Raw genomic sequence first — 27,793 nt, 5'->3', positions numbered from 1 at the left:
CTGCTAACCATCCCCATTATCCATTCTTCATGGTCCCTAGATGCCCCAGCGTTAGCAGGCAACATCGCTGCCCAGCTGGATACATGACGCCCCAGCTTCCCTCACAGTGAAATGTGTGCATATGACTAAGTGTTTACCATGTAGAAGTGATGTGTGCAACTCTTTACCTCCCCCTCCACTTCCTTTCTCTTGAGACTCTTCCCATAGTCTGGGATGAGAACATGGGAAAACCCCCATGGGGGCAGTGGAACAACAATGTAGATAGGACCCAGGACTCTGAACCTTACTTCTACTTCTGAGCTGATAAACATATGAGAGAAATTAATATTTTTGTTTCATTTCAGCAACTTAGCCTATACCCTGATTGAAATCCTGGGTTAGGCATCCGAAGACCTGTATCCTACGTCCACTTCTGCTTTTAACTAACTGTGAGTCTACTGGTAAATCACTTTGTTTTTCTGGACCTCAGTTTCTGCATCTTAAAATTAAAGGGTTGGACTAGAATTGGAATCCTACCTTTTTTGTGCCATAGACTCCTTTGGCAGACTGGCAAAGAAAGTCTAGAGGCCTCTTCTCAGAATAATGCTCTCAAATGCATAAAATAAAAGACATGAGATTGACAAAGAAACTAAATATATTGAAATACAATTTGAATCAAAGACCCTTTGGGAGTCTGTGGATCCCAGTTAAGGACACCTGACTGATCTTAAGTTTCATATTGATCAAAATTTCTATGAGTTTATGATTTTATTTAGTGCACAGAGATTTTTTTTTTAAAAAATAGTAAGTCTTCTGTATCGTTTATATTTTAATTTTATGTGTATTATGTTTTGACACCTAAAAACCTTTCTGACTGGGGAGACTGCCCCTCCCAGGGCTAGCCAATTCTCAGAGATAGAATGGGCTCAGCCAGAGCATGCCTTTGATATGAAAACTGACCGATTCAGAGCCACACCTCCTCTATCTGGCCTGTGCACCCCAGGAAGCAATATTCCCCTGCCTTAATCATCCCAGGGCCTGGTAGCAGGCCAGTGGGGACCACGCCCATAGCTTAGAGTCTACCCAAATTATTCAAACTAGCCAGTCCTCAACTGTTTATTCTGCCCTGCCCTGCCTTTACCACAGAAAATTCCAATAAAAGCCACGGCCTAAGCTCTCCCTTCCCTCTTGACCAACTCCTTTTTCCTCCTGACCAACCAATGGTGATTTCCCCCTATGTGGCCCTGTGTGGTGTGCAGTACCTCCTGTCTCTAGGACATGTGAGTGCAATAAACTTGTTTTCTGGAGCCTCTCCTGCGTCTCCTCTTGTGGCCACACCTGACTAACCATCACAGATGGGAACACAGAACACTGCCCCCGTAGCCTGGAACTGTCAATGGTCTTCCAAGATGCACTGGGATCCCATGTACAAATCACATTTCCACTTGCATATAGCCAATCCGTTCAAGACACAGGTGAAGAATGAAAGACTCCTAACATCACAATTCTAGTTTGCCTTCAAGATTACATTGTAGGATCTTGTTTCCTAGTTCATTAAAGCTGAAACTATAAAGAAGGGGCCTGGAGTGAAATAATAAGCTTGCTCTCTGAAATAGATATTAAAGAATAAGTCCCCATATTAAAGAGTAAGCACATCCCTCTTTTGTTGCAGCTTTCATAAACTGAAATGGCTTTTTTAGGTCATTAGGATGGAGCATCTCCAACCAAACACCTATAGAGACCTGCACTGGTGGCTCACTGAAGCTGAAGAAAGTGCTGACATCAGAACAGTCTGGGAACAAGTTACCTTTGGGTTGGTGTCTTAGGGTTAACCTTTTTCTACTAGGTCTAATTTCACTGGAGGTTAATACTCTTATGCCATGCATCCTGGAAGAATTTTGAAATGGCTCTTTCATCATTAGAAAAAACACATTTGGATAGATTGATTTGGTCTCAGTGTTTTAAACATGCTTGGGTGTTCTGCTTTTTGCTAGGTCTTACCTCGAACAAAGACATAAGCGCTATATTGTTCATAATAGTCTCCCATTCGCACACGGATTGTGTAGAGGCCTTCATCTTCTTTGTTGAGATGAGAAAATGTCAGTGTTGCTCGATCTCCGCTCCAATGTGTTTGTACCCATTTTGATGGAGAAACAGGTGCTCCTAGAAATTTTTTTTTAAAAGTAAGAAAATTAACTGATTTTTTCCCTCCACTACTCCCTTCTTTTTCTCTCCCTCCCTTTCTTCCACCTTCCCTCTCTCCCTGCCTCTTCTATATTGAAAGAGATATGACAATTAACGGAAGTCTCTAGGTCTTTGGACCATTCTGCCATGCTAATATTGGTAAAAATACTAGATCTGAAGTGAAGGGACCAGCACCAGGTACATAATCTGCAGGGTCCAGTGCAAAATGAAACTCAAACCTCCTGTTCAAAACACAGAGAAAATGGGATGGCTTAGTCGGTTGAATGTCCAACTCTTGATTTCAGCTCAGGTCATGACCCCAGAGTCATGAGCTCAAGCTCCATAATGAGCTCTACACTGAGCATGGAGACTGCTTGAAATTCTCTCTCTTCCCCCCTCTATCTTCTCCTCTCCCCACTCACATGATCTCTTTCTCCCTCTCTCTAAAATTAAAAACAAAAAGCAGAGAAAAAAAATACAGTTAGAGGTACTAAAATATAAAGCTTTTTTCTCTAAAACTACTTTATTACATCTAAAATATAATTGGGGTAACTCAAAATGCAAAAAATAATACTTTCATGCCATAATTTTATATAAAAGTATTTATCAATGTAGTATCTTGATTGATAATAAGATACTTCTGGCTTGCTTTTCTACAAATTCAGTCATTAGGTCATCAGATATATACTTTTAGCAGTTTATTTTAAATTGATATACTTGAAAGCAACATCAGTCACTCTTGACAAATGCAAGATCACACATGAGTTGATAACTTTTAATTTTGAGAAGGATCTTTTTTTTTAATTTTTAAAAATGTTTTATTTATTTCTGAGAGAGAGAGAGGCAGCATGAGCAGGGGCGGGTCAGAGAGAGAGGGAGATACAGAATCTGAAGCAGGCTCCAGGCTCTGAGAAAGCTGTCAGCACAGAGCCTGACGCAGGGTTCAAACCCACCAACCCTGAGATCATGACCTGAGCAAAAGTCAGATGCTTAACCGACTGAGTCACCCAGGCGCCCCAAGAAGGATCTTTCTGCTGATGCAGCTATTCCTGCAGGTATTAAGATATTACATAGTTTATACTATATAGTATTATATAGTTATATTCTTGTAAGGCTAACATTGGGTAGCTTTTTTATCAATTATTCAAAATAACAAATTTTAGTACTCTAGAACTAATGATTCTTCAGGAACAAAATTTCTAAAAGAATTTGATTCTTGGGGCATCTGGGTGGATCAGTGAGTTAAGTGTCCAACTAGATCTTGGCTCAGGTCACAGTCTCATGGTTCATGAGATCAAGCCTTGCTTGTTAGCACAGAGCTTGGTTGGGATTCTCTTCCCCTCTTTCTCTGCCCCTCCCCTGATTACACACACTCTCTCTCTCTCAAAATAAAGAAATAAACTTTTAAAAAATGTTGTGTTCTTCATATAAATCAGTCTCACATAAGCCTGAATTTAATTTTCAATGTAAATTTACATAATTACATCTTAATAGTTTCTCTAACATGTGCTGTAACTTGTAGAGGTTATACAAGAGACTTAAAATGATTTGTACATAATCCAAATGTCTGTTTATGCATTCTATCACTGAATCTTCAATTACAAGAAAAAATAATTTTAATATTATCTGCTTTGTTAATAATTGCATCATCCAAAGTTTCATATGAAAATAGTGTTCTTTTTCATTGAATCTTTAAATTTAATTTATAGTTCTAAGCCTCTGAATATTTGCTATGCAGTATTATAGCGGTTTTCAAAACCAGAGATTCTAAACTGAAGAACTCCAACAACTGCCTTATATGCTTAAGTGCAATGTCTGTATACATGCTTTTATTTTGTAACATTTTACTGACAAAGTTCACTGCCTAGTTGCTGATAGTTCCTGTCCTGATGCTAGTCTTGTAAGTTATTATTTGTACCGATCCCATAGAAGTGAGCTCTGGGGAAAGGGGCAGCCTGGCAACCTCCCATTGTAGGTTCCCATGCTGCCTCCACATGGAGTTCCTCCTCTTCTCTAGGGCCATGTTCACTGTTGTACTGCTGTTGCCATTACTGGCTTCAGTCTGGACCCAGATGCTCTAGAATGCCCCAGGTGCCTGTGTGCACAACTGAAGTTCAGACCAACTGCTTGGTGAGTACGCTGCCTACTGCCCACCATGCCCAGGGGTCAATAGGCATGCTCCATTGTCCATCTAAACTGCAATGGACTTCCCTTTATTTTACCAAATAAAATTAACTTACAAAATGAATACATAACTAATTTACAAAAATATATTTTTTATAATTTTTTCCACATATTACTTGGTCATAAGAAATTATAACCTCCACAAATATATTATGAAAGTTCTGCTACTTTGATACATGTATAAAAATTTTTTTCAACATCCAATAGGCTATGCCTTCTAATGTGTAGATTCTGCCAGCTCTGGTAAACAGGTCAGCAGTCTTCTGGACACTCATGCTCTGGTGCCAAGCCTCATTTGCCACTTCTTATTCTGTGACTAAGAACCTAAGTGAGAATTCATCACAAAGTCTCACCATTTCTGTACCACTGGATCTCCGGCTGGAAATGCTTAATTTCAGGAGTGATAACCACACGGCAGCCTAGACTCATCGTCTCACCCTCTCTCCCAAAAGACACTTCAAACTTGTCATCAAAGTGGATCTCAAACTTGGACGCATAACCATAAGGGGTCACAGCAACTGGGTACAACAAAGACAAACAATTGGTTAACTTGTTTCGTTCTCATCAAAGAGATGCAAGCATTTTAATAAGCAGTCACAACAAACATTGATCAAATGGTTTACTGGGCAAAACATTAAATCATATAAAGAAGTACACAGTACATTCCCATATATTATTATGTGAAATGGAACTTCTAGATGTATAAATTCTTGATTCATTGGTCAGGTAAGCTAAATGTTTGTTTTTATTATTGCAATGAATAGAATTTAAAGGGTTGGGCTTAATACCTCACATAGCACATAAATTAATACCACATTTAGCTTAGACTTAACTACTTCACACAATATATGTACTTTTTAGATTCCTAGTTCATTTAACACCGAACTGCTGTACTGTTCAAACAGCCTTATCAATTACTCAATAAAAATAGAGTTTTCTAGCAACTTGCTTTAGTTTCTTTAACAATCTGTGTTAAAAAAATATATTATAAGTTCACAATATTATGACTTTAAAAATATTTTCTTAGAAATAACTTATTCATTGATTAAGTAAATGCCTGCGTCATAAACCCTCCAGGTTTTATTTTCTCTTTACTCCAAAGAAAGAGCTTGGGAAAATACTGACTCTATTGATGAGTTATCGTGCCAGGCACTTTACATCTGACATGTCGTCTAATCTTTTCAAAACCTCCATGGCATGGATATTATTTCCCTCTCTTTCATGTGAGAATGTAGAAGTTCATGAAAATAATATACAGCTAATGTCCACGGTTCGAAGTTATTATGTGTGAAATTGAAATTCAAATCCATGGTTGCCCAACTCTAAAATTTCTCTCCTATTTCATTTCTCTTCCTAAAATGTCTTAGAGTTAATTTGAAAATGCAAGCTAAAATTTATTGACTTCAACTTATGCCAAGTAGTGTTCCAAGTGTTAAATGGCTATTAGCTCAAATCTCATAACAGCTCAATCAGGTAAGTACCATTATCATCTCTCTGTCTTATAGCTTAGGAAACAGAAACATAGGGAGGCCAAATAATGGCCCACATTCGCCCTGCAGAGCCAGGATTTACACCGGCAGGCTGTGAGAACCTGTGCTCTCAGGTAAGACATGATATTGCCTTGAATTTGTGTGTTCCCAGGCAACCACAACCAATGGTGAAACAACTTCCCTATGAAGCACAGGTTACTTCTGCCCCACTTCTCTATGATGATATCCCACTGAGATCAATAGGCAAAACAACTCCATCAGACCTTACTGTCTGAGAAGCCAGGCTGGCTCCAAGGCTGCCTTGGGAAGTAGTGATAAGAGTTACAAAGAAAGCTGGGATTAGGTCAGGGTTTGGCAAATCTGTGAGCCAGATCTGGACTTCCTTCTTTCTCTTTGTACCACTAGAAATAATTTTTCAATTTTTTAAATGGTTGAGATAAAATCAAAAGAAGAATATTTTGTTAAGTGTGAAAAGTTAAAGGAAATTCAAATTTCAATGTTCATAAAGAAGGAATTGGAATGCAGCCACACTCATTTATTTACCTACTGTCTATGGCTACTTTGTGTTACAAAGGTAGAGTTGAGTAATTGTGACCAAGACCATATGACCCACAAAGCCTCAAGTATTTACAACCCTGAAGTATTTACAATCTATAAATTACAAGTAGTTTACAAATTACAATTATAGGAGTCCTTCACAGAAAATACTCCTGTTTTAGAATACAGTTTAGAATTAGAAAGACCAATTTACAAGTCCCTATTCTACCACTCTATGTAGCGTTGTCTCATGACTTAACCTCTCAAAAACTGTTTCCTCATAGGCACAGCACAGATAAAAGACACCTATTTTATAAGCTTTGGGAGAGCATTAAATGATGTTTGCATATAACAAAATGTCTTAGTATGCTGTCTGGTACCACTGATCAATATACATTAACTACTAAAACAGAATCAAGGGCAGGGAGCTTTATCTATGATATTTACCAGTATATTCCAAGCACCTACACCAGTACCTAGCACATAACAGATTCTCAATAAATATTAGTTGAATAAATGAATAAAAGCCCTCTGTTTTCTCTGTTGGAAACAACTGCACTTAATTCAGGAGCCAGTCAGAGGAGGATCTGAAAGATTAAGAAGTTAGAGAAGTAAGGTTGAGCTGGGCTTTTCAAACTTGGCTTGATGGAGAAGAGAAATGGGAGAAATATGGATGATGATATGGCAATGGAACTGAGCAGGATACATTCAGAGGACCATGAAATAAATGATTAATAAATCAGTCCTAGGGACAATCACAGACAAGTCATAGGTTCAGAACTTTCAACTATTCTATCTCAATATAAATGAAATGATAGAATAAAAACATGATTTGGATGTGTCCCTCCCTCACTTTCACACCTCATCCCCTCCCAGCCAGCCATGGGATTTATACCAATGATTAAAACTTGGAATATTTAAATTAGGAGCCATTCCATGAAGTTGATGGAAAAGATCATCTACAGATATCAAACTGAACAGGTGAAAAACTGACCCATGAGAAAGTATCTTCATCAAGCATTTTCAAAACTACCAGTTACTTTTTTACATTCAGAAAATTAGAAGTTTAGGCTTGACTATCTTTTTCAGTCTGACCATTGTAAGCATGGATTCACTTGAACAACCATAAGGATTTTGTTTTGTTTCCTATGAAAAGAAGTTCTGATATAGACGAAATGATTGGATTTCACAAACTACCACAGATCAGAATATTTTTAATAGTTTGTTATTATAGCACATTTAGACTTCATGTGCTTTAAGTTGCACTTCATAAATTAATGTGTTTATTTACTCCTTCATTCTCAAACACCTACTTTGTGTCAGGTGCTTGGGTCTGGAGATAAAAGGTCCAGTTTTGTATTTAAGTGGCTCAAATACAATACCAGTGGGAAAAAGAGACACACATAACAGTTAACAGCACTCAGTGTGATGGACACTCTGATAAAGATGCTGTGGTCTCACAGAGAACACCTAACCCTGACTGGGAAGAGGTGGGGTAGCAGTGGGAATCAGACATAGATGTCTCCATAAGGTGATGCTGACTTGGATGCCCTGATAGATCACAGACGTTTGTGGCATGTGTGTGTGTGTGCGTGTGTGTGTGTGTGTGTGTGTGTGTGGTATTAAACCACTCTGCCCAGGTTTGTGTAACAGTCTTCTTCAGTTTAACACAGAAAGACTTAAAAACATTTGCCATTTTTAGCCCATCATCTCTGGGCTTTTATAAAATGAGAAGAAAGCAATTATATTCAGAAAAAGAATAGTAACCAAAGAATCTAAAAAATAAAACCCAGCATAAAGTTCTATTACATACGTATTAGCACATGTTATAATCCTATGCTTTTATTTCAGTATTATAGAATGGCTTATTATGCTGGATTTTAAGTAGAGATGAGACTTAGCAAATATATTTTTAAACTTACAGCTGAGGGGTAGGGTGGAAACTCCAGCATGGAAGCGAGTCTCATCAAACTCTCCCTTATATCCTAGAAAAGAAAGCAGAAATACATGTGAACTGCTTCTTGATTAATTTTTAGCAACGAGAGTTAATTTTAAAGAATGCATTTTGAGTAAAACAAGTTCAGCAAACCTACTCTTTACCACGACTGAAGCATATGCTGAAAGCTCTCCTTTAACGTTCATCGCTGAGGCCCGATACTGGGCAGTGTCTTCAAAATTACATCTGAAAGGACAGATGGAAGTGAGTGACCTTTGCTACAATGCTGTTCTATCAAGGATCTCTTTCCTGACATCACACACCGCAAATCACATGGCTCCTGGGGACTCTTTTTCTTTTTAACTGTTTATTTATTTATTTTGAGAGACAGAGAGCACAAGCAGGGGGAGGAGCATAGAGAGAGCGGGGGAGAGAAAGAATCCCAACCAGACTTCACACTCAGCGCAGAGCCCAACATGGAGCTTGATCTCATGGCTGTGAGATTATGACCTGAGCTGATATCAAGAGTCAGATGCTTAACCGACTGAGCCACCCAGGTGTTCCCACTGTTGGAGACTCTTGATGAAGCTACTAAGCCCGATCTAGCTCCCTGTAGGATTTTATCTAATGCAAGCTAGCTACTGCAGTTTGAGGCCAGCTGCACAGAATGTGAGGACATCTATAGTCCACTGTGACCCTAGCCCAGGTTCATTTAAAATGTCCAAAAAAAAAAACAACCCCAAAACAAAACATGTTAGCAAAGTGTTAAGCACATAAATTACAGCACGAACAGTGTCACAATTAACTGGTCTAAAGCTGTGTCAGGAGCAGAAAATGTCCAGCAGTGGGTAACTACCCAGCGCACCCTGGGGGAACAGTCTTCCGGCAGGCCTCCCTCAGGGTGAGTTTCAGTCTGGGGGCAACAAGACTACAGAAAGGGAAAGACATAGCCTCTCTCCTTGAGCCACAAACCAGATCTGGGTCTATATAACGGGTGGGTCTGTGTTCGAGCTTCAAAGTACAAATGTGCTATTTCTCTCTCAACTCTACCAAGGTTCAGGCCACACTTGGAGATTCAGCCCACAGCACAAGATAAGCAGTGCTATTTGGAAGTTCCTGTAAGTTATACAGAAATTGGGGTGTGTTTAATAATGGAGTAAAAGAACGAATGATCTCACAGAAATGAACAAGCTAAGATTTCAAAGCAAGTCTTTTTGTGTCTTGTCACAACCAGTGTCTGTGTTCTTCGTTGACCTTCTTGGTTTAGTGTCATTTGTAGAAACCTATTTCTTCTTGAAATTTTACAGACCCCAGCACAACTCCAATATGGTTGCCTTTCTCATACGTATTGAATTATAAAGCAACCACAGAGCTCACTGCAGCCTCTGTAGAACCACAAAGTGGCAGAATTAAAGTGACTCTGGTTGGAGGCCAATGCTTGGCAAATGTCACAGGGCCCCCAAGGTCCTGCTTGAAACCCAGTATCACATGCGGCAGCTGCTCTGATCTAAGGAGAAAGCTACTAACTCTCTTGAGATCAGAATGATGTAAATTTTACTTTGACGTCTCAGCATGTCATAGTTTCATGGGAATTGCAAATGGTGGGAGTTTTAGCTTTTACATCCACATAACTAAGCTTGGATTTCAAAACCGTATTAGGAGATAGGATAAACCTTTGAGGATTTAGAAATTTTGATGTGGGTTCTGCTTTCAATTTCTTTTCTTTTTTTTTTTTTAATGTTTTATTTATTTCTAGGAGAGAGAGAGAGAGAGAGCGTGAGCAGGGGAGGGTCAGAGAGAGAGGGAGTCACAGACTGAAACAGGCTCCAGGATCTGAGCTGGCAGTCAGCACAGAGCCCAACGCGGGGCTCGGAACCCACGAACTGCGAGATCAGGACCTAAGCGAAAGTTGGACGCTTAACCGACTAAGCCACCCAGGCACCTCTCTGCTTTCAATTTCTGCTTTGGATTTTGCTTTAAAAACACCCTGATGTCCAGGCTGCATGCTGACATGGTGGGCACATAATTTCCCTTGCTTCCTGCTGAGCTGAAGGAGAGTATTTATCCCAGCCCAGCTTACATTCACTGCCACCCACCACAATCTCCATGGCCTTTGCTGATGAAAGGCAAAAAGGGTGATGATGATGATAATGATGATGATTTGCAATCTGGAAGGATAACTAAATATAAGTACCTATTTATGTAACTTATTTTCTTACTAGTGTCTAAGAAAAAATCTCAAGTCTATAAAAGGATAAATTAAGGGGCACCTGGGTGGCTCAGTCAGTTAAGCAGCCAACTTCGACTCAGATCATGATCTCATGGTTCATGAGTTCAAGCTCCACATCAGGCTCTGTACTAACAGCTCAGAGCCTGGAGCTTGCTTCCCATCCTGTGTCTCCCTCTCTCTCTGCCCCTCCCCTACTCAGACTCTGTCTCTTTCTCAAAAATGAATAAATGTTAAAAATTTAAATAATAAAAATAAAAGGATAAATTAAAATATACAAGTTAATTTTTTTCTCATCATTTTTGACTAAATTTAAACCTAAGAAAACTCTGTGATCCTGTTGCACTCGGAAGGAAGAGGGAGAGAGCTTGTTAACTGGAGCGGTGAGATGCCTCCCCAAGAAATTGACGAGCAACACACACATGGACCCTGATGTCCTCTTACGCGTTGATCTCCAGAGTATGCATCCCATATCGACTTTCAATAATGTACTTTCCAGGGTTTGCATGAACGTTTATTGGCACCTGGTTTTTATACCTGCGAGACAATACAAAAAAAGGTGAAATAAGTAGAAATGTAAATAGCTTTATGATTAAAAGCATACACACACAATCCTTGTTCTTGAAGGAACACCTATAAACATGGCACTGAAGTCAGCAGCAGTATCTGTTCAATAAATACAAATCTATGGCAGATTAAATAAAATGCACTATAAATCCAATAAAACTTCTTGATGAGTCTCCTTTCCTCTCCTCCATCATAAAAATTACATTTAAGAAGTTGACCATTCATAACAATGTGGTTGAGACTCACATATATAATGTTGAGTGAAAAGAACCAGACACAAAAGAGTACATATTATAATGATTGCTTTTATATAAAGTACAAAACCAGAAAAGATCAAATTAATGCTATTAGAAGTCAAGAGAGTGATTTCCCAGGGGGTGGGGGTGGGGGGAGACAGCAGACACAAAGGAGGGATTTGGGCCCTGATAATGTTTGGTTTCTTGTGTTTGAGTGCGGGTTACATGGGTGTGTACAGTCTACAGAAATTCATCAAAGCTTTACATTTATATGTAATATGTACTTTGTGTGTGTGTGTATATTATATTTCAATAAAAGACCTAAAGAAAAACTTGTCCATTGTTGACAGGACAGAAAGGAAGGCTTTATGTTGGGAGTTTTATTGTTGGCTGTCTGTGTAGGATGAAAGCAAAACATTCTTCCTACTAACATTCTTCCATGTTGTTAAAAAACAATGTCATTGTATTGAAGGTTCATTATATTTAAGTGTTTTGTTCTGTTAAAAGCAAGCATAGCTCTCTGTTTGGGAGAACCTAAATATGAATCATAAAAGAAAAAGTCTAACAAATAAAAGTTGAAACATTCCCCTTTTCTGACTGTCCCATTCCTGGTTAAGCCTGTCAGCCCTCAGAGGGTAGGGCTACACAGAGGGGCCCTGCTTCAGACACCACCCCCCCAGTGTGGAAGTTGCCAATGGCTGTGGTGCCAGACCAGCCTTTTCTGCTTAAGCCATTTTCTGTCCAATAGCTAGATTTCACTTGTTTCCCTTTCAGACACCTCACTTCATGTGTACAGATAACATAAATAACACTGATAACCACAATTGAGACAGCATTAACTGTGAGCCAAGCAAGAGTCTCAGAGCTTTATGTATAGATTAGAAAATTCAATCCTCTAATTTGACAATAAACTATTTGTAAAAAAAAAAAAAAAAAAAGAAAACTCAATCCTCATGACAGCTGCATGAGGTAGTACTATTTGTAACATCATATTCCAGATGAAAGAAACCAAAGCCTTGAGAGGTTAAGTAACTTGTCCCAGTACACACAGCTAGATAGCATAGCTGGGATTTGAACCCAAATAGTCTGGCTTGTGACAACATATAATGCTCCCACTTTCCACCTGTTCTCTATTTAGCTGCATTTTATTTCTTCAGCCTTCTGGAAATGTTTTTTTAAATTTAATTTATTTCTGAGAGAGAGACAGCGTGAGCAGGGGAGGGTCAGAGAGAGAGGGAGAGCAGAGAGCAGGCTCCAGGCTCTGAGCTAGCCATCAGTATAGAGCCCGATGTGGGGCTCGAACCCACGAACTGTGTGATCACGACTTGAGCCGAAGTCAGACGCTAACTGACTGAACCACCCAGGCACCCCTGGAAATGTTTATAATGAGGAAAAGTGTTGGAAAGGAAGGGAAAGAAAGGAAATAATTTTCAGTCAGTTCCTTCTGCTCCCCAGCTTACACACTCACACACACGTGCACACACATGCCCTATGTCGCTAAAACATGCTCATTTTCTATACTTTAAACAATGTGTTGGGGCATCTGGGTGGCTCAGTCAGTTAAGCATCTGACTCTTGGTTTGGGCTCAGGTCATAATCTCGTGGTTTGTGAGTCTGAGCCCAGAGTCAGGCTCTGTGCTGATAGGGTGGAGCCTGCTTAGGATTCTCTCTCTTTCCCTCTCTCTGACCCTCCCTCACTCTCCGTTTCTCTCTCTCTCTCTCTCTCTAGTAGAAAAAATAAACTTAAAAACAAGTATCATTCTCCTCCACCTAGCAAAATCTCAACTCATCTTTCAAGGTTCAGATCAAATGCCATTTCTTCAATAAAGTCCTCCTTGAAATTCCACATGAGAGGCACCTGGGTGTCTCGGTTGAGCATCCGACTTTAGCACCGGTCATGATCTAGCAGTCTGTAAGTCCAACCCCACGTTGAGCTCTGTGCTGACAGCTCAGAGCCTGGAGCCTGCTTCAGATTCTGTGTTCCCTCTTTCTCAATCCAAATAATTTTTTAAAAAATTTTTTATATATTTTTGTTATTTATTTCTAGGAGAGAGAGAGAGAGACAGCATGAGCAGGGGAGGGTCAGAGAGAGAGGGAGATATACACTCCGAAATAGACTCCAGGCTCCGAGCTGGCAGTCAGCACAGAGCCCGACGCGGGGCTCAAACCCACGAACTGCAAGATCATGACCGAAGTGAAAGTCGGATGCTTAATCGACTAAGCCACCCAGGCGCCCCTCAATCCAAATAATTTTTCTTGCCTCTCTACATAGGTGTTATTTGGTTCAAGCTGCAAGATACAACATTTGTCAGATTCTGGTTGGATATACGTGTCTTCTACTAAGCTGTCATTGTTTTGGTGTCGGGGGTTGTGTCTGATCCACATTTACTTCTTTTCCCACTCTCCAAGAAGTATGAATCATGGGCAAATATTAGGTACTCAGTGTTCATTAAATTGGCTTGAGCAGAATTATTGTGTAACAATAGATTAATTGTGGCTTCATAATTTTTGGCTGAAGGAACAGAGTTCTGACAAACACATACTTCAAACATCATGAAGTGTAATTTAAAATAAGTACAGACCAAGAAAGTAAATTGTGGATCTTTGTGCCTCAGCTCCCTCAGATGTGAAATGAGAGGACTGAATTGGCTTAGGAATCACAGCTGCGTGGCAGGTGGAGAGGCACAACCTTCTACCCCACCCACGGCAGAACTGCTAGCTGTTTCCTGCCAGCCCCAACGTGTCCTCAGCCGGCCAACTCCCCACAGAGCTTCAAGCAGACAGGCCTATTTTATCAGAAGATGGCCTAGAAAAAGAAATCTCCTTGCTGCCCCTAATCTCAAACATTCCGTGTTTTGATGAATGACAGGGTGCAACGAGTTAATCAGCATGTTCTTCAGAATAAATTGGTCTCAGTAATTTCACACTTGATTCTAAAGCTTCCTCTTTAAAAAAAAAAAAAAAGCTCCCTCTTGCTCGTTTTTTTCATGTGCTGGGGTGTTTGGAGTAGTTCTTTTTAGCATAAGAAGAGAAATATGACACGGAAGCCTGTGGCATGAGGTACTTGAGCAAATAATCTACTGACACTTGATATGGCTTCTGACCAAAACTGTTCATACCTCTATACATTTTCAGTTAAAACGGTATCTTGCAGCTCGCAGTGTTGATTCACCTCCCCTGCTCTCCAGTACTACCCAACTTAGCACCTTAGTGCCTTCCCCCTGCTAAACACCCATGACTTTTCTAATGTGACCCCCTGGCACAAGAAGTCGGTTTAAAATATGCACATACACACACAACACACAACTCTTTGAGGATCTTCTAGTCTTTCCTCTGGAGCTCCAGATGTCAGTGTAAGGAAAGTCTGCTTAAAAGCCGCAGACAAGGATTAAATTAGGAAGCTATTCTATTCTATTTTCCAAGAATTTCATTCAGTCATTCAGGTTGAGGGTCACTTGAGATTGGCCATCTTCAGTATTAAGTCAGGGAAGTAAAGAAGGATTTTTGGCCTGCTCTGCATATGCTTCAGGGCTTGTTATTTCTGGAAAGTGAATTTCCAAACAGGACAGTCAGACGCTAATTTTGGAGAGTAACCTACAGTCTGGGATTATTTGTAGAAAGGCTTCTGAAGTTCTTGTGAATATTCGGATGTACACCATTTTCCTTATCATTTTCATGTAGAGTCTATGGACTACTTATTAGCTAATGAGCTTCCATTATACTGTAAATATTTGGAGAATGATACTCTTTGTTTATGTGTGTAAAACACATACTTCATTCCCCTAAATAAATGTCTGGATCTTGGGCTGACTTAATAATAAGGGGTTATTGTGAATGAAAGCTCTTTGGTAGTATAAAGCATAGTCAAATAAAAAGGTTCATTCTGACTTTTTTCTATCAACAAATAATGCATGCTAAAATGATCTTTAACATGTTGAATCTCACCGCAACTGTGACTGGTGCTTAGAATCCAACTTTATATTTTAAATAAATAGCTATTACCCACTTTAAAATCCAGTTCGCTGAAAGAGATCTATCCCATTAGGATAAATGTTGGACTTAAATAAATAAGAAAAATCCAAAATAAAACCCTTATGTTGGGAAGTAATCATAAATTATAAATAATTTTAAACTATTTTAAATGTAGGTTGTTTTCCAAAGATAATAGGGTAGTAACTGCAAAATTTACATACATTGTAAATAACTCTAATCTTGTAAACAAATTCAATACATGATTCTATTATGGAATTTATAAATTCTCATAATTTGCAAAAATTGAATAAGACTTTTCCAAATCTTCAGACTCTTCCTGAGATACGTTTCTCATACTATTTTATTCTAAGGTTTTGCTTTATGATTATGCCTAATGACACATTTCATTAAGTGTCTATTTGGCAATAACTTTAAGGGCAACGTGAACAATTCCAAACAAGTATCTTAAATGTGTCTCACTGGCGGCTCTAACCCAGTATTTGCATATAGATCCAAAAACATGGGTACTCAGTGAGTAAACAAATGAATGCTACTCACTAACACCACCACATTGCTACAGTGAGTTTGCATAAATCTCCCCACACATTACAATCCAGATATTCACTGACAAAATCAATCTAGAATATGGACTGGAAATCCAATTGAATCTGGCTCTTCTTAAAAAATAAAATAAAATTAATTCAAATTCCTTCCTTTTTTTTTATAAAGAGAACTTTTCTCTTCTCCCTTATTTCATATAATTCTAAAAATTAGAATAGGCAACACCTGTATATGGTCCAAAAACCTTTATATGGTCCAACATCTTCATGTTGTCTAAGAAAGTATAGAGGTAACACAGGGAGTAGTCTCCTTTCTCAAATGTGTGTATCTTCTATCCACCTCATCATTTTAGGTAACTGTTCTCCTTAGATTTTTACAGAACCTTTCAGAGTTTCTTTATGCAAGTAAACAAAATACAAACATAATTTTTTCTCCTCATTTAAACCAATACATAGCCTATTATACAAGTTATTAAATAAAGATAGCCTCTTAAATTAAGTAAAAACAACTCTGGCATTTTTCACTATGTATATATATGTTTCCTGCTGCATTGACTAAGCCCTTCTTCAGGACAGCCAGCTTCACTGTGGTGGTGCAGAAGCCGCCTTGCAACTAACTTTCCTACAGGACCCAATGCCTAAACAGGTTTATTTCTGTTCTCAAAGTGAGTTGGGGATAGAATGGTGCTCCTGGGTATCTATGCACCTGGCCCTGATGAGTGATATGTACTCCTGTCATTTAGGGCTTTCTGGGTAACGTCTAGATTCTATTTAGACTTGGTCAGTACATGAGATTGGCCAACGAGCAGCTGCTACGTGTTCGGATCATTTGTTAGGCCTCAGGGACTTCCGTGTCCTGAGGGTGCCTCGTGGAAACTTGGAACTTAACCCTCTTTGGAAAGGACTCTAAGGGAGCCAGGCCCCAGACACAAATGCCCTTGAAAAACATAGCTAAGGACCTAAGGACTACAAGCGGAGGTAGCATGACTGCAGAAAGCATTGTCACACACTTTTTCCCATGATTTGCCTCCTTGTATTCAAAAAGGTCATCCCCAATTATTTCTTTCATACTTGCACTTGGTGTCAGGCCCAGAAAGCTGCAGTTGGGTAACAAAAAGACATAAATGCCAGCAAAGTAATCACCAACAACCTGAATTTGTACTTGGGTTGTGCGTCCCCCCCTCACGGAGGGAATGCGATTGAAGACAGTGTACTCTATGCCAGTGTTATGAAGTAAATTACAACTTCATTTAATGATTTTTTTTTTAAAGGCAGCATACCCAGGAAGGCACACTAATCTCACACAGAAGTTTCCTCCAGAAGTGGGTTTACAAGGAGGCCAATCAAGCTTCAGGGTCTCTCATCAGCATGGGTCCCCTCACAGCTCAGGGCATAATTTATACTATAACATTCTTTTTTGTAAAGAGTGACCCCAAATTTATGAGCTTTAGGCCCCACAAAACCTGCATCTGACCTTGTTGATTACCACAGTCAATTTTCAATTATCTGCTAGCTAACAGTCTAAATTTAAGCTTTATCCAGGGGCAAACCTTGCTCTCTGAAATACGGTTATGACTATTAGTGGTTCACTGGTTCTTTTGTTTTCATGTTTACTTCTCACTTGGTTTGCAAGGCAACAGGACTTTCTGTGAAATGCTCTGCTCCATCCCTTTGAAAAGAATTTTATAACGAATGGGATTGTCTTCTCCAAACACTAAATGACACACAGGAACTTGAGAAGACTTGTTCCAGTAAATGAACTGATTTCCTATCATTCCTGGGACAAATCTTGTGTCTGTGTCTTTATTTTTGCATAAAATGAGCCCCTGGGACCTATGGTTCAATGTTAAGAGAAAAATATTTCGAAGCCATATGTGAAAGATTTGGGGTGTCATTCACACTACTTCTCAGCTCCATTAGTGAGGATAACTGAAAATTGACAGTATTTCAATTTTTCAATTTAATTGGAATTCAAAGGGTTGACAATTTAGTCATCTCATATTTTTGTGGGGAGTTTTTATATTTTTTGTTTGTTTTCACATAATTCCTTTTCTAGCCAACACAACGTGATGAAGGAGTTTAATCTCTGACACAGTTTGAGCTCTGTGTTTTCTTTGTGGAAGCACATCACTTTGGCTCAATAACACAATTAGTGGTACATGGCATGGTTATATTTTATTTTAGTAGCTATGTATTTAACAGAATAAATAAGTGCTTAAGAAATTAGTATTAATCTCCAAGAAATTACTTTGTACCCTTTTGAAAATCATTTTTAACTCTAATTTTTAAAAAGCATGGAGAAAAGAATGTTGTGTAATAAATATATCTCCTTGATTTAGGGCTCCAATTATTCATTTATCAGTAGTATATTTTAATTCATAGGAGAAGAAGGAATTTATTACTTACCAAATAATATTTCTTAGAGCTGAAAATTTGTTATTCTTCAGGCATTTTCAAATGCAAAGTTTAGATTTTCTGAGGTGGGACGTAATCTGGTTTAAGAGGAAATGTCCCTTTGAAAAGCCAAGTGTGTGACTCCATAGTCACAGAGAAAGGCTGGGCCAAGACTAATTGATTCCTAACTTACTATAGTATATTTTTATACTTTGAAGCTTGTAAGTAAATTTTAAAAAAACAACTTTATTTTCACTGAAATATGTTCCTTGTCAGTTACCTTAACTAGTCCTAGCCAAGTTAGGTGTCTAACCAACAGAGATAATGGACAAGAAAGGAGAAGGGGGCAGGCCCTCTGCAGATGGCAATGTCCTTCTGTGTAGCATTTATACTGCAACATAGGGTGCATTTATTACTTACTTACTCATAAGAATAAGAAAACAGCATGCAAAATACTGTGTCCGTGAATCAAACAGAAAACATCTTTATAAGTTGGCTCCATCATTTTCATACTGCTGTCTCTGTGGCAGGTATTCATGGCATTTGTCAGGTAAGTTTGGAGGTTAGGGATCATGAAGTTACTGACAATTACAATAGGTTACACAATGGAAAGAGAACATGGGTGCTTATTCTTTATGGAAATAAAATTTCTTAAGACCTCATATTGAGGGGGCACCTGGGTGGCTAAGTCAGGGAAGCATCTTATTTCAGCTCAGGTCATGATTACACAATTCATGAGTTCGAGCCCCACATCAGGCTCTGCACTGTTGTGCTTAGGATTCTCTCTTCCTCTCTCTCTCTGTCCCTCTCCTGCTCACGCTCTATCTCACAAAATAAATAAAAATAAAACTTAAAAAAAAAAGACCCCATACTAAGAAGTATCTTCCATCTAATTCCCTCTTTTGTTTGGCATTAGAAAGCATGTTGAGACCTCAGTTCTTGTGAGGAGTAGAGATGGAGACTCTGAGTTTTAATTAAATTTTTAAAAGAGTATTGCTCCTGGTCACAAAATAATACTTATGCCATATGGGAGTAAATTTTTATTTAAATTTTCTGGCCCATAGCAGTCATAACCATATATTTTTCTTTGTATATAAATATGTTGACTACATTTTAATACTTTATATAAAGACCCATTTGTATAACAGGATTACGAAGTATCATAATATATCATAATGTACACAGGACATTCTTTCTCCTCATTCATAAACCATTCATCCTGGTATCCCTTCGCCACCATTTAAAAAATCTATACAAACTTGTAAGTGCTTTCATTCACCCTTGCATATTCATAATGCTGAATGTTTTCACTAGAGGTAAAATTAACTTTGTGTAATAGATACTATGAGTAATTTTCATAAAGATAACATACCATGTGACACGAGGTTCTGGCCAGCCAGATACAGAGCAATGTAATTTTACATTTTCTTTTTCCCAAACAGTGTGGGAGCGAGGTTTAATGACAAAGTCAGGAGCATGGAGAAGATGATCTTCATTTAACTTTCTATGAAATGCCTCAGTTTCTTCTAACTATAAAAAAGATATAGCAAAATATTAGAGAGTCAAAGTATCCTGTGCTACTAAAAGAACAAATAGAAACCAAAATTATCATTTTTCCACTTAGAGCCTTACTTGTGTTTTAGACCATATGCCTTCTCTTTGCCCTTTTTAAAAAGATACACTTAATTGTTAACATTCTAAGCCTCAGCAACATATCTTATCTCCCCCTATGGTGGATTTTTTAAGGTTCTTTGGAACTGTAATTTCTGTAGAACCTAAAATTTCATGGAGTTGTGAGTCTGGGTGGTTCAGTTGGTTAAGCATCTGACTTTGGCTCAGGTCATGATCTCATGGCTAGTGAGTTTGAGCCGCATTGGGTGAGCTCTAGCCCCTTCTGGGAGAGCCTTGCTTCTCTCTCTTTCTCTCTCTCTCTCTCTCTCTCTCTCATTCTCTCTCTTTGCCCTGGCTCATTTGCGCCCCCTCTCTCTCTCAAATAAAATAAAATAAAATAAAATAAAATAAAATAAAATAAAATAAATTTCATGGAGTTTAAAACTACTAAGTCTGTCTTTCTTTGACCCATACTTTTTTTTATTAAAAAACTATTTTAATGTTGATTTATTTTTGAGAGAAAGAGAGAGACACAGAATTCAACACATCTCCTTGTATTCTTTAGTTTTGCTTCTCCATAAGACTACACATTTCTGCATCTGAAACAAATCAATCTATATGTATACACACAATGGCACATGCATTTCCAGTTTTGTAAATTATATTAAGTGGTCTTTTCTTACTGTTTTTGTCAGTGACAGGCGTTCTGCCTTCTCTCGAATTGCGACTTTCCTTGACTTTTTCTCAAAAGCTTCTTCCTGGTGAAGACTGGACGTAGACTCTTGGGATGCTGTGGACCGTTTGGATACTGCAGACTGTTTGGATACTGCAGACTCTTTGGACACCATAGACTGTTTGGACACCGTAGACTGTTTGGACACTGTAGACTGTTTGGATGCTGTGGACTGTTTGGATGCTATGGCCTGTTTGGAGGCTGTGATGCCTTCTTCACTAGCAAGAAGATTCCGTTGGGCTATATAAGCTGCAGCTTCCTTAATTCTTTCTTCTTCTGTGTCTGTAACTCCACTGACATGTACTTGACTAAAATATAATAAGAGCAAAATATAGATATTGTGGATGGAATTGATAGGATTGTCTAACTTTCACTAAGTTCAAAGTACAATGTGTACCATGTCCAAAGAAAACCTGACAAAGAAAAACTTGGTCAGGACCTAACTGTTCATGTACAGAAGTGATCATCACCTTAACCAGTAATGGTAACAAAGATAATAGTACATATTATGGCTGTAGTGTTGCCAAGTGCTTTTTACTTATATTATCTCATTTTATGTTCACAACAATCCTATGAGGTAAACTGTATCATTTCTATTTTAGATATATGGTAACAAGGCTCAGAGAAATTAGATAACTTGCCTCAGGTCATTTCATTGGCTTCTTTAGGGTGTTTAAATATGACTGAGTCTATAACAAAAGATTAAGTTATAACTTTCCTTCTAGAAAAGATGATATTGTAAAATGAGATATCACCTATGTGCCTATGACCTTCATATAAGACTATGTGCTTGATCTGGATTCTATAATTCAGTTGATATGATGCATTGTCCAGAGCTGTTGCACATAAAAATATATTCTAAATTTATATGAGAGCCTTATGCCTACTGGGTTTCTTTCTAAGATAAGAAAGGTTATTTGGGGGTGCCTGTGTGGCTCAGTTGGTTGAGTGTCCGACTTCAGCTCAGGTCATGATCTCACAGTTCATGAGTTCAAGCCCCACGTTGGGCTCTGTGCTGATATCTCAGAGTCTGGAGCCTACTTCAGAATCTGTGTCTCCCTCTCTCTCTGACCCTCCCCCACTTGTGTTCTGTCTCTCTCTCTCTCTCAAAAATAAACACTAAAAATTTTAAAAAAAAATTTTAATTTGTGTGTGTGTGTGTAAATGTATTTAATGATAATCTTTACTTATGCTTGCACATAGCCTTGATAAGGAAAAATGACCAAATTTGCATTTGAAGTAGTGATGTTTATAAAAGCAACTTTTTACTCATAATTGATAATGATGGTGAGTGGTAACATCCCAAAATGCTTTATGATAGAAGTTGTGCTATAATTTATTAATGTTGCTAAACATACTTAGGTTATTTTTAACCTCCTTCAATACCATTGTTGTCAATCCCAATAGTAAGGAAGTATAATGATTACATTGAAGATTTTCTTGAAATTGAGTCTCCTTAGGCCTCTGAAGGCTGAATTTTACCTCTGAATTTCTTACAAGAATAACTACTTAAAATTTAAGCAAATACTGCCATATATTTATAAGTTCCTGGTACCTGAATCTATGTAAATTTGCTGAAAAATAGGGCTCAACATTTGCCCAAGTTTGAAATTTGTCATGGAATTTTATTAAAGCATCTGATAAACAAAATTAGTCCACTTGGATTTTTACTAAACTTAGTGGGTAAATTTTAATTTCTTTTTCCTTACTTCTATCTCTCCAAATATTAATAATGTAGTATTTACTAAGACAGTAACATATACTCTATAATTTAGGCAGAGAAAAAGGAAGATGGAAGATTTTCAATTTAGAGTCTTGACATAATTACCTCGAATTTCTTTAATGAGATAGGAAGTGAATGAATTAACAAGTATGAAAATCATCATGAGAATCTACTTGGAATTCCATACAGAGGTAAATAAATAATAGAGATATTTGAAATGAGCTGTGTAAAATGACTCAATATATATAATAACAGATTATATTCAAAGTTTCCAAAAAAAAAAAAAAACAAAATTATGAATGAAAATGGACTTATTACAACCAACCCCTCAGAAATACAGGCAATTATCAGGGAATACTATGAAAAATTATATGCCAACAAATTGGACAACTTAGAAGAAATGGACAAATTCCTAAACACACACTCACTACCAAAATTCACACGGGAAGAAATAGAAAACCTGAACAGACCCATAACGAGTGAAGAAATCGAATCAGTGATCAAAAATCTCCCAACAAATAAGAGCCCTGGACCTGATGGTTTCCCTGGGGAATTCTACCAGACATTTAAAACAGAATTAATCCCAATTCTTCTCAAGCTATTCCAAAAAATAGAAGTCGAAGGAAAACTCCCGGACTCATTTTATGAAGCCAGCATCACTCTGATTCCCAAGCCAGACAGAGATCCAACAAAAAAAGAGAACTATAGGCCAATATCCTTGATGAATACGGATGCAAAAATTCTCAACAAGATCCTTGCAAATCGAATCCAGCAGCATATCAAAAGAATCATCCACCAAGATCAAGTGGGATTCATTCCTGGGTTACAGGGCTGGTTCAACATTCGCAAATCAATCAATGTGATCCATCATATCAATAAAAGAAAAGATAAAAACCATATGATCCTGTCAATAGATGCAGAAAAAGCATTTGACAAAATACAGCATCCCTTCTTAATAAAGACTCTCGAGAAAGTTGGGATAGAAGGAACCTACTTAAACATCATCAAAGCCATCTATGAGAAGCCTTCAGCTAACATCATCCTCAACGGGGAAAAACTGAGAGCTTTCCCCCTGAGATCAGGAACACGACAGGGATGTCCACTCTCACCACTGTTGTTTAACATAGTGCTGGAAGTCCTAGCATCAGCCATCAGACAACAAAAGGAAATCAAAGGCATCAGAATTGGCAAAGAGGAAGTCAAACTTTCACTCTTCGCAGATGACATGATACTCTACATAGAAAACCCGACAGACTCCACCAGAAGCCTACTAGAACTGATCCAAGAATTCAGCCAAGTTGCAGGGTACAAAATCAACGTACAGAAATCGGTTGCATTTTTATACACCAATAATGAAGCAACAGAAAGAGAAATCAAGAAACTGATCCCATTCACAATTGCACAAAAAACCATAAAATACCTCGGAATAAACCTAACCAAGGATACAAGAGATCTGTATGATGAAAACTATAGAAAACTTATGAAGGAAATTGAAGAAGACACAAAGAAATGGAAAAACATTCCATGCTCATGGATAGGAAGAATAAATATAGTTAAGATGTCATTACTACCTAAAGCACTCTACACATTCAATGCAATTCCAATCAAAATTGCACCAGCATACTTCTCAAAACTAGAACAAACTATCCAAAAATTTGTATGGAACCACAAAAGACCCCGAATAGCCAAAGTAATACTGAAAAATAAAACCAAAACGGGAGGTATCACCATCCCAGACTTCAGCCTCTACTACAAAGCTGTCATCCTCAAGACAGTATGGTATTGGCACAAAAACAGACACATAGACCAATGGAACAGAATTGAGAACTCAGAAGTGGACCCAAAAGTATACAGCCAACTGATCTTTGACAAAGCAGGAAAGAATATCCAATGGAAAAAAGACAGCCTTTTTAACAGATGGTGTTGGGAGAACTGGACAGCAACATGCAGAAGAATGAAACTAGATCATTTTCTCACACCATGCACAAAAATCAACTCAAAATGGATAAAGGACCTGAACGTGAGACAGGAAACTATCAACACCCTAGAGGAGAAAGCAGGAAACAACCTCCTTGACCTCCACCGCAGCAACTTCTTACTTGACACATCCCCAAAAGCAAGGGAATCAAGAGCAAAAATAAACTGTTGGGACCTCATCAAGATTAAAAGCTTCTGCACAGCCAAGGAAACAACCCAGAAAATTAATAGGCAACCAACGGAATGGGAAAAGATAGTTGCAAATGACATATCAGATAAAGGGTTAATATCCAGAATCTATAAGGAACTCACCAAACTACACGCCCGAAAAACAAACAACCCAGTGAAGAAATGGGCAGAAGACATGAACAGACACTTCTCCAAAGAGGACATCCAGATGGCCAACAGACACATGAAACGATGCTCAGCATCCCTCCTCATCAGGGAAATACAAATCAAAACCACACTGAGATACCACCTCACGCCAGTCAGAGTGGCTAAAATGAGCAAATCAGAGAACTCTAGATGCTGGCGAGGATGTGGAGAAACGGGCACCCTCCTACACTGTTGGTGGGAATGTAAACTGGTACAGCCCCTCTGGAAAACAGTGTGGAGGTTCCTCAGGAAACTAACAATAGAACTCCCTTATGACCCAGCAATAGCACTGCTAGGAATTTACCCAAGGGATACAGAAATGCTGAGGCATAGGAGCACATGTACCCCAATGTTCATAGCAGCACTCTCCACAATAGCTAAAACATGGAAAGAGCCTAAGTGTCCATCAACAGATGAATGGATCAAGAAGATGTGGTTTATCTATACTACATGGCAATGAGAAACATTGAAATCTGGCCATGTGTAGCAACATGGATGGACCTTGAGGGTGTTATGCTGAGCGAAATAAGTCAGGCAGAGAAGGACAAATATCATATGTTTGCACGTATAGGAGGATTAGGAGGAACTTGACAGAGGAACAAGGGGGAGAAGAAGGGCGGAAATGGTGGGGGAAAGGGAGAGAGGCAAACCATGAGAGACTCTTGAATGCTGACAAAAACTGAGGACTGATGGATGTGGGGGGGAGGGGGGGATGGGCATGGAGGAGGGCACTTTGGGGATGAGCACTGAGTGTTATGTGAAAACTAATTTGACAATAAACTATTTGTAAAAAAATAAATAAATAAATAAATAAATAAATAAATAAAAGTAACTAATACTAAAAAAAAAATAAATAAATACACATTTTTATTAAAAAAAAAAAAATTTGGAAACTTTGCCCTGAGTTGAGACAACTCTTAATAAGAGAACTTTACGTTGGAGCTCCCATTACCTCTAACAGTAGACATGTTGACATGACTCTATACGGCAGAATGAAGTCCCACTCTCTTCCTTTTCTATTGCAAATAAGCTAAACCTCAGGAAGACTATAAATATTTCATAGGAGACCTCAAATACACTTACAAATATTTTTTTCACCCAGGACAACAGGGATATTTTTCTTCTTTTTTAAAAAATATTTATTTTTGAGGGGCCCCTGGGTGGCTCAGTCGGTTAAGCGTCTGACATCGGCTCAGGTCATGATCTCATGGTTCGTAGGTTCAAGCCCCGTGTCGGGCTCCGTGATGACAGCTAGCTCAGAGCCTGGAGCCTGTCTTCGGATTCTGTGTCTCCCTCTCTCTCTGACCCTCCCCTGCTCACTCCCTCTCTCTTTTTCTCTCTCTCTCAGAAATAAACATTAAGAAAAAAATTTTTTAAATAAATAAAATATTTATTTTTGAGAAAGAGAGACAGTCACTGAGCCTTACTTTCCTTGTCCATAAATTGATATACCAATACCTCTCTGGGGCTGTATTGAAGATTTAGCAAGATAGTTTACATAAAGCATGTAGTATGATTCCCAGAAAATAACAAGTACTTAAAGGTTCATTTCTGTCCCATCCTCTTAGATTAATACTGTCAACACCAGTAGGAAGTGTTATTTTCCACACAGTCGTAGAATACAGGAGATGACTCCACATTAAAAACAAACAAAAACAAAAACCAAAAAACTGGACCTAATACCTAGAAGATAAATTTTTCTTTGCATTTTCTTTTATCACTGTTGTGTAAATTATCATTTCTTGAGACTGGCCCCAAGGAAAGAAAATGGTTTGATTTAGGAAGATGAAGGCACTGAAAGCAAGCAGCTTCATTTCATGTGGTAAAGAGATGGAGAGGTATGTCATGTAGGTTAATGCTTAGTTAATATGCTTAAAAAAATTTTTTTAAACAGTGTTGGAACAAAGCAGAAAATAAAATAAAATTTTACCCCTCTATCCTAGCCATATCCTGTAAAGAATATCAGTGTATACTAAACTAACTGTGAATAGGCCACGCCTGGGCAAACATACTTAGCAAGATATGTATATTTCAATGAAAAATTCACTTTTTAAAAGTTTACTTATTTATTTTGAGAGAGAGGAGAGAGAGAGAGAGGGAGGGAGGGGAAGAGGGGCAGACAGAGAGGGAGAGAGAGAATCCCAACCAGGCTTTGTGCTGTCAGCACAGAGCCAGATGCAGGCCTCAGTCTCAGGAACTGTGAGATCATGATCTGAACTGAAATCAAGAGTTGGATGCTTAACCAGTTGAGACACCCAGGAGCCCCAGAAAGTTTACTTTTTAAAAAATCAGAGATATCAGGGGCACCTGGGTGGCTCAGTTGGTTGAACATCTGACTTCAGCTCAGGTCATGATCACATATTTCGTGGGTTCGAGCCCCGTGTCAGGCTCTGTGTTGACAGCTCAGAGAATCTGGCACCTGCTTCAGATTCTGTGTCCGCCTCTCTCTCTGCCCCTCCCCTGTTCATGCTTTGTTTCTCTCTCTCTCTCTCTCAAAAATAAATAAACACTAAAAAATCAGAGATATCAAAGATATCAACGAGAAAGCTAAAAATAGTATGTTTTTATTACCTTCCTAATCAGAATCAGAGCAATTATGACATTAGCTTCTGAAACAATTCCAAAAGGAACCATCAGTGAAAAATGGGAAGAAAAACATAGGGAAATGGAAGTAAGTCACCAACAATGACAACCACGTCATTGCCTACTGAACCTCCTGATGGCATTTTGCCCTTCATTCTGAATATCACCTTAGCTCTATGGATATAGATAGCTCTCTATTTACAGGAAAATAAACAGGGAAGGCTCTGAATTTTCCCATAAATTTTAATTTGTTGTCTCAAACAAGTTTCAAGATTCCTCTCTATATTATAATCATTCAAAAAAAAGTTTATATTTTTTAAAAAAGAACACACACAACACACACAAATTTACCTTATGAACATTAAAAGCATTAATGGACTTGTGATTTGCTGATTATTTTGTTTGAAGTTTGCCTCAAAATAAATAGTAATCTTTTTTACATTAAACAAATATAACACAGGCATTCAAACTATGATGGCTTTCTTTTACTTAGTCTGCGTCACTTAAAGATTTTTTTCTTCCTAA

At 38.3% G+C, this 27,793-nt stretch overlaps 1 protein-coding gene across 1 annotated transcript in view; it reads right to left on the bottom strand.

The window, feature by feature from the left end:
- MYOM1 (myomesin 1) overlaps window positions 1–27,793 on the bottom strand; it is a 168,414-nt gene that overhangs the window by 83,323 nt on the left and 57,298 nt on the right. The window contains exons 6-12 of the mRNA XM_039243209.1: window positions 20,561–20,918; window positions 19,639–19,796; window positions 10,982–11,074; window positions 8,468–8,556; window positions 8,297–8,359; window positions 4,701–4,865; window positions 1,981–2,142 (exon numbers count right to left, since the gene is read on the bottom strand). Of these exons, the coding sequence (XP_039099140.1) occupies window positions 1,981–2,142; window positions 4,701–4,865; window positions 8,297–8,359; window positions 8,468–8,556; window positions 10,982–11,074; window positions 19,639–19,796; window positions 20,561–20,918 (1,088 nt within the window). The remainder of the gene's footprint in view (window positions 1–1,980; window positions 2,143–4,700; window positions 4,866–8,296; window positions 8,360–8,467; window positions 8,557–10,981; window positions 11,075–19,638; window positions 19,797–20,560; window positions 20,919–27,793) is intronic.

Source organism: Hyaena hyaena, unplaced genomic scaffold (assembly GCF_003009895.1).
Source record: "Hyaena hyaena isolate Hyena2069 unplaced genomic scaffold, ASM300989v1 scaffold_222, whole genome shotgun sequence".
NCBI classification, from domain to species: domain Eukaryota; kingdom Metazoa; phylum Chordata; class Mammalia; order Carnivora; family Hyaenidae; genus Hyaena; species Hyaena hyaena.
Note: the sequence above shows the minus strand (reverse complement) of the source record. Positions and strands in the feature narration are given on the sequence as shown.